Raw genomic sequence first — 13256 nt, 5'->3', positions numbered from 1 at the left:
GTCAGCTGTCTAACCATCTTCGCGAATGAATGTACACTGCCTTGAGAGGATGGAATATTTATACTGCACTTGCCATGGCAAGAAGTAACACACTGCACCAGCAGTCAGCACATATAATAGAAATCCTGCATTATCACATAATATTTATTTGTGAATTATTTCATTACAATTTTGTAATAGCTTACACTCCGAAGTAGCAAGTTTTTAATACATTCTGTGTTTACCCTCTGTATTTGCTATATTAGTCTGCGCTCAGGAAAATCTAAATAGATTTTGCCAAAGCATGAATATTTACATTTGCTCTGATAGCCAGGCTGCACTGGGTGCACTAAGTCCCCACAGAGTCGATTCCAGGCTCGTTAAAGAATGCAGAACTACCCTGGAAACTCTAACCAGAAAAAATTAAGTATCGGTACAACTCATCTAGGTCCCTGGTCACAGTGGAGTATACAATAATGAACAACCCGACCTATTGGCCAAGCATGGAGCTTCAATCCAATGCTATGGCCCAGAACCTTCTGTTGGCATCTCTAAGTGTACAATTTTTAAAAAAAATTATGGTTTATTTAACGACGATCGCAACTGCCGAGGTTATATCAGCGTCACTGGTGTGCCGGAATTGTGTCTCGCATGAATTCTTTTACATGTCAGTAAATCTATAGACATGAGCCTGTCGCATTTAAGCACACTTAAATACCATCAACCTGGGCCGGGATTGAACCTGCAATCTCGAGCACACTATACTGACTGCGCTACCCAGCTGACGTCTAAGTGTATAACCAAACAGGCACTAAAGAAGAACCTTATGAAAGAACTATAGGAGCTTGGAGATCTGCAACAGCTATGTGAGACAGGCTAAACTTCTTATTGAAGAACCAAAATCTGACTCAACTAAACAAATCCTGGCCTTGAAAAGGAGAATTATAAGAAGTGTTACTGGTCTTTTGACTGGATATTGCCATCTAAATAAGCAGCTTCACATTTTGGGCCTTAGTGATGACCCAACTTGTTGGAAATGTGGGATGGAGATTGAGTCATCACGTCATCACCTCACATTTTGCTGGCTTGCTGGTTTGTCTCCTGAGGAATTTCAGGAAATTAAACTGAGTAGTATCGCAAGGTTGGTGTCCCATTGCGGTCTTCTGGGTTGATTTCCAAATTATAGGGTGCACAATAGGCCTTTCGTGCCTAAGTGCTATAGTTTTATACTCTTAATTTGGAAGAAGAAGAAGTTTACAGTCTGTAAAAGTGAAGACACAAAATTAAAGTAAGCACATGTATTAATTTTGCACTCACTAGGTTCGCAAAATAAACACAAATATTTTATGTATATAACCTTTATTATTATTATTATTATTATTATTATTATTATTATTATTATTATTGCTCTCTCCATATTTTGTGAAGCAAAATACAAAATACCCTTGATGTAGTTTACCTTCATCAAAATGTACTGTCAACAACAATAGACCAATAATACATTTTACTTGATATTTTAAATTAAAACATTGTTGAGGTTCTGTCAGTGTTAGTTAACAGTTTTCTAATTCTACCGGTAATCTGTTCCATATTGCAACAATACATAGGCTACAATATATTTGAGGGCTCGGGCGTAAAACATGGTAACTGGCATTTTGGTCAAAATTGAGATATGTAGCATATACTAATATGGTAGATAGATTTATTCATCCAATAGGTCATATACAATGATATAGGACACGTCAAAACAAATACTTAAGTACTGGTAGGTAATATATATGTACAAATATATATTAGAATATACATAAAATACACTGAAATAAGACATAAAAGAAAAAAAAAAGCATAAATTCATACAATGAGCAATACTTATTTTATGGTATCCTAAACAATAAACAAAACAAATAAAAGTTACATTAAGCAGCAAAATAATTACTAGACCCTAGACCTAATTTCAAATTTCAGTAGCCTATGCAGACATTTCCATAATATCTAATCATACAAAAATCCATCTACAGAATAAAAGGTATGTTTCAATAGAAAGGATCTTGCTTGTTTCTTGAAGCTGTGTTTGCTTTTTGTATCTTAACATTCTGAGCCTAATGCAAGACTTAGTTTTCCAACTTCTTAACAGATGGCAGAAGTATACAGAATTCACTTTCCTGGTAAATACAAACTGTTGCATGTATAACTTGGTATGTGAGACAAAATGGCTGCTAGAAGAATGTTGGATTTTAGTGGTAAAATGAAAGTGAACAATACTGCAATACTAGAACAGCTACTAGATAGTGATTATGAGTGTGATGACCCTAATAAAGATCCAGACTACCAATCAGAAGATAATGGAAGTGATTACAGCATTGTTAATAAACAAACCGAGGTAAGAAATGTTTATAACCTCAGATTTGCAGTTTGCATGTACATAATGGTAACTATTGTACTTACCATCTTATACATAGTACTGTACTTTGAAGAAGTGAAAAACATTTGACTTAAAATACCGGTACCGGTAATGACTGTATTATCTCCCAAACATGTGTATATATGTATTTATTATTTTTTAAAACATGAGAATTGTTTTTAGATGTAAAGTTATGTTTCAGTTTCATAATTAGTGACTATTCTTTCTCATGAAAAATTATTGTCAAAAGAATTTTATACTACCATTAAATTCAAGGTTTTCAATACATAAAATTTACTGTTCATAAAACAAGTAGGCCTAATTGATATTATTATTATTTATTTTTAGAATATTCCTCTTAACGAAGATCCTAATATTAGAGACGAAAGGCGTGGCAGAAAAAGGAAGAAGGGCATGAATCAGCAACAAAAAAGTCAAGAAGCTCGCAACAGAGGTTTATCGTACATTCAAAAACGAGGAAAAGGGAGAGAGGGTATAAGTCGTGAACCTGGACCTGATTGTAACTGTAAAAAAAGATGTTATCAGTTGTTCAATGAAGAAGAAAGAAAGAACATTTTTCAGAAGTTTTGGTGTATGGGAAATTATGATTTACAGAATGCCTATCTTCATAGCTGCATACAAGTAACGGAAACGAAAAGAAAAACAAAAAAAACCAACAGTCCATCGCGAAGAAGCACAACCGTAAGGTATGCTATGATGTCATCTAATGGAAATCGCATTGAAGTTTGTAAAATTGCCATTTTGAATATTCATGGATTGCAAAAAAGTAGAGGACGTTTAGAATATCTAACATCTAAAATAAAAGAAGGCTGTACAACTCCCCCAGAAGATGGTAGAGGAAAACATCACCATCATCCAAAAAAGTATTCAACTTCAGACATTGAGTTTGTGAATGCTTTTATAGATAGGCTGCCAACATACACCAGCCATTACAAAAGAGTTGACAGCCCAAATAGGAAATTCATGAGCATGGAATACACAATAGAATCTTGTTATGAGAAGTACAAAGAAGAGTGTGTACAACTGCAAAAATGTCCTGTATCAAGCGATAAATTTAGAAGAATTTTTGTAGAAGAGCACAATATATCCTTTAAGAATCCAAAATCAGATACCTGCAGCACATGTGATGTTCTGAATATAAAAATAGAAAAGGCTAAACTAGAAAAAGACCAAAGCTTGTTGAAAACATTATCTGATCAGCTAGAGCTACATCATCGCAAAGCAAAAGCAGGACAGGATGCCATTATCCTTGCTACAAAAGCATCAGAGAAAGATAAGGGTATTTATGTCATTACTTTTGATTTGCAACAGGCCCTACCTACACCCAAGCTCTCAACTGGTCCTGCCTTTTACAAAAAGAAGTTATCCTGCTATAATTTCAGTATCTATTCTTGTTCAGAAAAACAAGGTTACTTCTACATGTGGGATGAAGGGACTGCTGGAAGAGGAGCAGATGAAATTGGCAGTTGTCTACTGAAGCACTTTGAGTATCACGACATTCGGGGAGAGAAATTGATAGCAGTATCTGACAACTGTGAATGTCAGAACAAGAATTGGACCATTGTTGCAGCATGGTTGAAACTAATAGCAGATGGCAGATTCAAAACTATTTTGCACATATTTTCACAAGTAGGGCATACAATACTGCTTTCTCATCGTGATTTTGGTGTAGTCGAGAAATATGTACGGAATTACTGTCAGTATGTATTCTCACCCAAGGAATGGGAAGAGGTCTTGGTCAGGTGTCAGAAGAAGAGACCAATGATTGTGCACCGAATGACCATAGATGATTTTGTGAAGGTTTCAAACTTGCGGGAAAATTTCAATCAGAATCTGTCAACATTTTCTGACGACAAGTTTGAAATCAGAAATGCTGTGAGGCTTCAATTTTCATCTCAGGATCCAGGAATAATGCATGTATCAGATAAATACTATGGGGAAATGGAACCTATATCTCTAAGACGAAGAGGTCGTCCAGTGAAATTCCTTGAAGGTGTCAATTGTAATCTTCCAATTCTACGTCAAAGTCCACGACCCATAGAGGCAACTAAGTTAAATGATGTCTTATATTGTTTGCAATACATACCGGAAGTTCATCATGATTACTACAAAGCATTAAAAGTGGTTGAGAAGTCTAAAACAAATAATGAGAGCAGTGAATATGAACTTTGAAGATGTGATTTTAACCCTTAAGCTTATTAAAGGAATAATTATATTCTCTCATATTAATATATTTTGTCTTAAATAATAAGGAAAACTAAGAACAGAATTGTGATAAGTGAACATTCTTCCAGCATGTATAACATGGTATCTATCATATACTGTTGTGTCATACTCATTGAATTATTTTTTTCTAATGATTACATAAAATATTTTCTGTTTAGTACTACCACCAGTATGTCTCATAATGTTGAAATTACTAGTATAAAATAAAATGAAACATCTAACTATTGTAAATTTGTAATTAGATTTTCTAAATGTTTACCTACCTAATAACTTCAAAACACTAAAACATCACTTACCATGTTTTACTTCCAAACTCCTCATTTTTAAATATCCTTGTACACAGTTTTTATTTTGTCCACAACGTAAATATTTACTTTTAAGAACCGTAATAAACTTATTTTTCCTTTTCCAGTGTCTACATATATTTTACTTTTATTCCTATTATATTTTCTTGAAAAAATTCCCATTTATTTGTATTTTCTCCCATTTTGCAAATTTATTTTCAAAATGTCCTACAAAATGGAAAAATTCCCACGAGTTGGCAACACTGCGTCACACACTAGAGTTTCTCACGCACCTCGTGCGAGAGAAACACATTTCTCGCTCTGATCACTATCCCAGCATTTGGCTTCTGTCTGCGATTACGAACTCTATTGGGAAAATATTTTCCAACTGTTTTAAATTATACATCTTGATTGCCAAAGCCCGGAAGTTTAGGCAATATGAAATTATTTATTGTCACTCAATCGTTCGGTCCTGTACATTCCTGTATTTGGGCCAGCATTCCCATTCTTATACTACTTACATCAATTTTAATTAATTATTATGGTTTATTTAACGACACTCGCAATTGCCGAGGTTATATGAGCATCATAAGTGTATCGGAATTTTGCCCCACATGAGTTCTTTTACATGCCACTAAATCTAGTGACATGAGCCTGTCACATTTAAGTACACTTAAATGCCATCGACCTGAGCCGGGATCGAACCTGCAACCTCTGGCACAGAAGGCCAGTGCTATACCAACTGCGCCACCCAGGGAGACTACATCAATTTTAAACTTAGTGGACGACTCATTCACTTGTCTTTCTTTATTCAATGCTTTTATTTATTAGCTACTGCATCTATTTTTCACTTTATTCATCTGGCATTATATATAGTTCTAAAACCTATCTAAACCTAATTTCCCTATTCCTATCATTACTTACTGGCTTTTAAGGAACCTGGAGGTTCATTGCCGCCCTCACATAAGCCCGCCATTGGTCCCTATCCTGAGCAAGATTAATCCAATCTCTACCATCCCATCCTACCTCCCTCAAATCCATTTTAATGTTATCCTCCCATCTACGTCTCGGTCTCCCCAAAAGTCTTTTGCCCTCTGGCCTCCCAACTAACACTCTATATGCATTTCTGGATTCGCCCATACGTGCTACATGTCCTGCCCATCTCAAACGTCTGGATTTTATGATCCTAATTATGTCAGGTGAAGTATACAATGCGTGCAGCTCTGTGTTGTGTAACTTTCTCCATTCTCCTGTAACTTCATCCCTCTTAGCCCCAAATATTTTCCTAAGAACCTTATTCTCAAACACCCTTAATCTCTGTTCCTCTCTCAAAGTGAGAGTCCAAGTTTCACGACTATACAGAACAACCGGTAATATAACTGTTTTATAAATTCTAACTTTCAGATTTTTGACATAAGACTAGATGACAAAAGCTTCTCAGCCGAATAATAACACGCATTTCCCATATTTATTCTGCGTTTAATTTCCTCCTGAGTGTCATTTATGTTTGTTACTGTTGCTCCAATATATTTGAATTTTCCACCTCTTCGAAGGATAAATCTCCAATTTTTATAGTTCCATTTCGTACTATATTCTGGTCACGAGACATAATCATATACTAAGTCTTAGTCTTTTTGGGATTTACTTCCAACCCAATCATCACTTTACTTGCTTCAACTAGAATAATAATTTCATCTACATATGGAGTTAATCTTCTCAAAAGGATATTCGACAAAGTATTGTACGACGTCAACAAAAGTGATATTCCTCGAAAGTTACTACAGCTAGTCTTGTCCCCCTTCTTAAAAATAGGTACGATTATTATGTTTACTATTTATTTCAGACTAGTTTCATTATACTTACTTTTCATTACCGTTTCTATCACTTACTTTCTATACTCATATGGTATAAAAAATCTTTTTTTTTCGTATTCTCTATCCCACCTGATACTCCTATCTCACTTTGCTATTTACGTCACTTGACTAACTAATATATTACCTTTACACTATATTCTTATACTTTCCATAATTTAAACAACTCATGCACTTATCTCCATTGTTCTACATTGTGTCCTTGGTTCAGGCATTATAAATCTTTAAAATAGCCAGACTAAAATAGACAAAAAAAAATGGCAACAAAGAAAAACATAGTATTAAGCTTATATATTTTATTGTTTACCTGATTAATCAATCCACATATTTATGTTGACATTGTGTTGGATGTTTTGTTGTAATTTTTAAGTTTAAAAATGTGTCTATCTACACTTGAGAGAAAAGTTTTATTAAACTGTATTGGCTTATTGGTTACACATTACAAACAATTTTTTTTATACTTCAGATAACACAGTTTTCATACGACACTGAAATCTCACGGTCACAGATCAGGTCAGTTCTGTAATTCTAATCATTGCCATGTATCTAATCTGCGGTATCAATTTCATTTCAGTCACATGTATCCTTCTTGGTGTTGAAATTTCCACAAACATTAGTGTATATTCATTGTATTTCGAGAAAATTTAATTTCGCATGTTCTTCGAAATAAATACGTACAAGACGTCATTGCTATCATTGTTATCAGGAAGTAATGAAATGATAATGATGAGGAAATGATATCAAGAGTAACGAATATGATTAAAAGTCCATTTAATAGTTGGAACCAGTAATTTCACCTCTGAGATTCTACCTGATATGTACAACTATTATCAGGCAGTACATCTCACTTGAGGACATGTGTCAGAGGAAAAACAATTGTTTGTATACATCTGAAGTCTGATTAGTGTAATATGTAACTAGTCAGCGATGTGTGCAATGGAGGGGGAAAGGAACTGGTCATCCTATCCTATTTTCTCCTGGCTTAGTTGCCTCATGAGTGATGCCTTTATTGATGTTACTTGTGAGTTCAAATGTCTCTTTGAACAGTTGACTAAACAACAACCAGTGCTTTTTTCTGGCAGGAAACAATTTATCTTTTCCTCCTGAAATATAAATTCCTTCAATTGGATACCCAAATTTCGGGATTTCTTGCATTTCCATGTGCTTCCTGAATGCAATAAATAAAATATTAACTTGTGGAATCTGGTTTCTCAATTACTCTGCTAACGTGCTGGAATGCTGTTCTGGCACCTTTTTGTTGTATTTTTTTAATCACGGAACCAAGAAATGTTCGAATTTCGCGCCACCAATATATTGTGAGGTTCTTCCAACTCAACTTTGTCGTCACTCCACTGAAATCATCCCGCTAGTTAACGCCTTGACGAATCTACATATTAGAATGAGCCTCCTATGATCAACCTCAACCTTGACATGTCAAATCTTAGTTGCTAAAATGCCTTCATGCTGCAACAGACGTCACAAAGGAAAGAGCGTTAAATGCTGAAGAAATGGTTATGCTGTAGAATCTTCTAATACAGTGGTCGTCAGCACTCGCTGATATGGGTAAAGGGTAAGCGGTGCAACTTAATATGCTCTGTCGTGCAACAGGAAGAGGCAGAGAGCATACCTGCCAGCAGCCACAAATGCACCATAGTGCAATCTGTTATCCGCAGGTAAGAGAAGCTAGCCAGAGTGTGCTCTGTGTTGATGACCGCTGCTGGTATATAATTTAGGAAATACCTTTGTTGCATTCATTCATTCGTTCATTCAGTGTTCTGTTCAAAGCCAAATCTTTCACTGCAAACACAGATTTCTCCAATCTTTTCTATTTTCTGCCTTTTTCTTTGTCTCCTCATATGATTCATATATCTTAATGTCGTCTATCATCTGATACCTTCTTCTGCTCCGAACTAATCTCCCGTTCACCATTTCTTCTAGTGCATCCTTTAGTAGGTAGTTTCTTCTCCTCCAGTGACCCAACCAATTCCTATTCCTCTTCCTAATCAGTTTCAGCATCATTCTTTCTTCACCCACTCTTTCCAACACAGCTTCATTTCTTATTCTGTCTGTCCACTTCACACATTCCATTCTTCTCCATATCCATACAAAGCACTTCACTAGTCTCCTCCTTAGTTATTTTTCCAGAGGTCCGCAGAAGATGCTCCTTTTTCTATTAAAAGCTTCCTTGGCCATTGCTATCCTTCTTTTGAATTGCTAGCAATAGTTCATGCAAATAGAAATGATCGGGATGAAATTGAAATACAAACTGCTGAGCCATTTATACCCGAACCTACGCTTTCAGAAGTCGAAATTGCGATAGAAAATCTGAAAAAGTACAAGTCTCCAAGTATCGATAAAATTCCAGCAGAATTAATACAAGAGGGTGGAAGTGCATTATATAGCGAAATTTATAAACTTGTACTTGCTATTTGGGAAAAGGAAATTGTACCAGAAAAATGGAAGGAGTCCATAATTGTACCTATTTTTAAGAAGGGGGACAAAACCAACTGTGGTAACTTTCGAGGAATATCACTTTTATTGACGTCGTACAAAATTTTGTCCAATATTCTTTTGAGAAGATTAACTCCGTATGTAGATGAAATTATTGGGGATCATCAGTGCGGTTTTAGGCGTAATAGATCGACTATTGATCAGATTTTTTGTATTCGACAGATAATGGAGAAAAAATGGGAGTATAAGGGTACAGTACATCAGTTATTCATAGATTTCAAAAAGGCATATGACTCGGTTAAGAGGGAAGTATTATATGATATTCTTATTGAATTTGGTATTCCCAGGAAACTAGTTCGATTAATTAAAATGTGTCTCAGTGAAACATACAGCAGAGTCCGTATAGATCAGTTTCTATCTGATGCTTTTCCAATTCACTGTGGGCTAAAGCAGGGAGATGCACTATCACCTTTACTTTTTAACTTCGCTTTAGAATATGCCATTAGGAAAGTTCAGGATAACAGGCAGGGTTTGGAATTGAACGGGTTACATCAGCTTCTTGTCTATGCGGATGACGTGAATATGTTAGGAGAAAATACACAAACGATTAGGGAAAACGCGGAAATTTTACTTGAAGCAAGTAAAGCGATCGGTTTGGAAGTAAATCCCGAAAAGACAAAGTATATGAATATGTCTCGTGACCAGAATATTGTACGAAATGGAATATAAAAATTGGAGATTTATCCTTCGAAGGGATGGAAAAATTCAAATATCTTGGAGCAACAGTAACAAATATAAATGACACTCGGGAGGAAATTAAACGCAGAAAAAATATGGGAAATGCGTGTTATTATTCGGTTGAGAAGCTTTTATCATCTAGTCTGCTGTCAAAAAATCTGAAAGTTAGAATTTATAAAACAGTTATATTACTGGTTGTTCTGTATGGTTGTGAAACTTGGACTCTCACTCTGAGAGAGGAACATAGGTTAAGGGTGTTTGAGAATAAGGTGCTTAGGAAAATATTTGGGGCTAAGCGGGATGAAGATACAGGAGAATGAAGAAAGTTACACAACGCAGAACTGCATGCATTGTATTCTTCACCTGACATAATTAGGAACATTAAATCCAGACGTTTGAGATGGGCAGGGCATGTAGCACGTATGGGCGAATCCAGAAATGCATATAGAGTGTTAGTTGGGAGACCGGAGGGAAAAAGACCTTTAGGGAGGCCGAGACGTAGATGGGAGGATATTAAAATGGATTTGAGGGAGGTGGGATATGATGATAGAGACTGGATTAATATTACACAGGATAGGGACCGATGGCGGGCTTATGTGAGGGCACCAATGAACCTTCGGGTTCCTTAAAAGCCATTTGTAAGTAAGTAAGCAATAGTTCATGTTACTGCTTATACTACCACCAAGCATTTGAAGTTATCCACTTGCTCTACCACGTCATTTAGAATTCGCAAGTTTACTTAAATGAGAAAAAGCCAATATAGAAAATCCCATATGGTCTTCGCCTTATTTGCAGTTATCTTCATCCCATACTGCTCACAGCTGTTATTTAGCTCCAGTAGCATATCTCTTAGTATCATCTGCTCTTCTGCTAACAACGCCATATCATCAGCAAATCTTATGCACTTTATTCTTTTTCCTCCTACTATCACTTCTCCCAAGTCCCGCGCCATGGCATCGTGGTCTAAGGCATCCTGCCTAGGACTGGCATTACGAAATCCGAACTGGTTCGAGTCCTCATGAGGGAAGAAATTTTCTCATTAAATTTCGGCCAGTGTATGGGACTGGTGCCCACCCACCATCGTGATGCACTTGGGGAGCTACGATAGGTAGCGAAATCCGGTTGCGAAAACCAGCTATAACAGCTGGGGAGATCAGCGTGCTAACCACACGAAATCTCTGTTGGATGATCGTTCACCTCTGCTTCGACATGTGAACGTGAGGCCAAAAGTCAGTTGGTCAAGTTGCTATAGTGGCTGGGACATAAGTAACCTTCATAATAATAGTAAGCCTTGTAACAAGATAATATTTCAAATCGATAGCGCCTTCGACTCGGCATTTCATTTGAGCTCAGTACAATTAATTTGCACTTTATATGGTCAGAAAAAAATATTGAAAACTAAGATTTTCGTTTCAAAACTTAAATCTACAGTTACAAAATATTTTAAAATGTAAACAGTTTTTAATATTTTACTTTTTCATAGTAAAACCAATCAAATTACATCACTGAATCACTGTTACTACATCAGTCAATGGTTTCTTCATTCCCTTGCATTGCCGAAGGAATGAAAGTCACTGATCTAATTCACTATACTTAGAACCTCTAAAGGAAAAGACAGAAAATCATTAACTATTACTCTCAAATTTAATTTTTTGTGTGGATTACTTTAATAAAAACTATTAGTCTGTATTTAAGAACTATTCCTGAGACACTACCGAGCATCTAAAGAGAAACAAGAAAACTTCGAACCATTTCAAAATACAGGAATTTTCAAGCATATCCCGAACTACCTTTTCCCCTTTGAAAGACTGGCTACGATATTCCATATTACCGTTACCGTTTTCACCATTATTTCACCTAATTTCGGTCACTTGGTTTTATCACAAAAATAAAAATGATATGACTATTTTGACTGAGTGTTCCGGTTATTGAAATTCCCGGCAAAATGCTCAAGGTTGTCCAATTTAGAAACATTTAAACATTTCACAGAAGCAATACAAACTACAATGTTCCTTAATTTATATATTTTAAATTGTAATAATATAATGTAATATACTATATAGACTACCTATTTTAAAATATGAACTCACAAGTACAAGAATTATTCTCCTAAATTCAGAACTCAAAAATAAAAAGAGATAAGAGTGCCGGTACGATTGGTAAACCTGACAATACTAGTTTACAAAACCTATGAGGGCACGTTACGATTAATTTTTATAAGGAATACCTATGCAAAAATTAGCATATACTTATTTTCATTTAATACGTGCCAATACCTACAGAAAAATAGCATTCGACTCATCTAACATTCTATTCAATTCGTAAAATCCAATGTATATGAAAGTTCTCACTGCCTTACCCTTCTAAACAGGTTTGTGCAGTGTTGGCATTTTGGATACGAGAAAAATTAAACATGAGCTCTTTGAAATTTGAATAATTAACTAAGTACCAAATAACATTTTAGTCCCAAAGGAATTAGGAATGGCAAATTATCAAACGGCATACAATTATGTCAACGAAATTTGAAATTGCCGCCGTCTATGCTTGATCATTCTTCTACTGTTCCCAACAGCTGTTTCATTTTCACAACATGGCTTCCTAGTAATATTATTCCAGAAATGCGTAGAGATGAACAAGGAGGTTAGGCCTACGCCTATAAATTCTGTGTATACAGTTAATCCGTTAGAATTGAAGAATTATGTACATAAATTTGTAGAAATAGTTACAGTTGATGGTGAGAAACTGAGTGGTACTGTCTACACCATTGATCCAGTTTCGGAAAGGTAACCATTCTTCACTAGAAATTGTATTTCTACCCCCTACATGTGTGATAATTATGTGTGCCATATGGAGACTAATTACATACTTGCCTTATTTTAATGTAAAGTACTGCGATTTTTTAGTTACTAAGACTACCTTCTATGAATATAAATTTACACTAATACCATACTTTTTGTTCCAGTGTAGTGCTTCTGACACAGAAGAATGGCAACACCTGTATGGATATTATAATGGGACATGCTGTGAAATCTCTTGTCATAAGTTCATCTTCTGCATATTCTGGGCCTAAAGATCTCTTCCCATCAGTTTGTATTACTGCCAGTAAAGAAGAAGTGGAGCTGAGGAGACAGAAATTAAAATGTTGGCTTTGTAAAAACAGAATTCCAGTCGAAGAGGATGGTGAGCTCCTGCGAGTTAAAGACGTTCTACAGATTCATCCTCCATATGGCAGAGAACAGTGTCTGAGTGGAAATGAGATTATTTTAGGAAGAGTTCAGGATCTCA

At 35.6% G+C, this 13256-nt stretch overlaps 1 protein-coding gene across 1 annotated transcript; it reads left to right on the top strand.

Moving 5' to 3' along the window:
* The first annotated feature begins 2188 nt into the window (after positions 1-2188).
* LOC138696658 (uncharacterized) lies at positions 2189-4858 on the top strand. Its single transcript, XM_069821880.1, has 2 exons — positions 2189-2359; positions 2729-4858. Exons 1-2 carry the CDS (start codon positions 2189-2191, stop codon positions 4571-4573), a joined length of 2016 nt encoding a protein of 671 aa, XP_069677981.1. The 3' UTR covers positions 4574-4858.
* Positions 4859-13256: the final 8398 nt, after the last annotated feature.

Source organism: Periplaneta americana, chromosome 3 (genome assembly GCF_040183065.1).
Source record: "Periplaneta americana isolate PAMFEO1 chromosome 3, P.americana_PAMFEO1_priV1, whole genome shotgun sequence".
Classification (NCBI taxonomy): domain Eukaryota; kingdom Metazoa; phylum Arthropoda; class Insecta; order Blattodea; family Blattidae; genus Periplaneta; species Periplaneta americana.
The sequence above is the reverse complement of the archived record's forward strand: the minus strand, read 5'-3'. Positions and strand labels throughout refer to the sequence as shown.

Bases quoted from the DNA above. Each gene is read 5' to 3' on its own strand.
- LOC138696658 (XM_069821880.1), top strand. From the start codon at position 2,189: ATGGCTGCTAGAAGAATGTTGGATTTTAGTGGTAAAATGAAAGTGAAC. The intron at 2,360-2,728 runs GTAAGAAATGTT...ATTTATTTTTAG, and splicing joins TTGTTAATAAACAAACCGAG to AATATTCCTCTTAACGAAGA.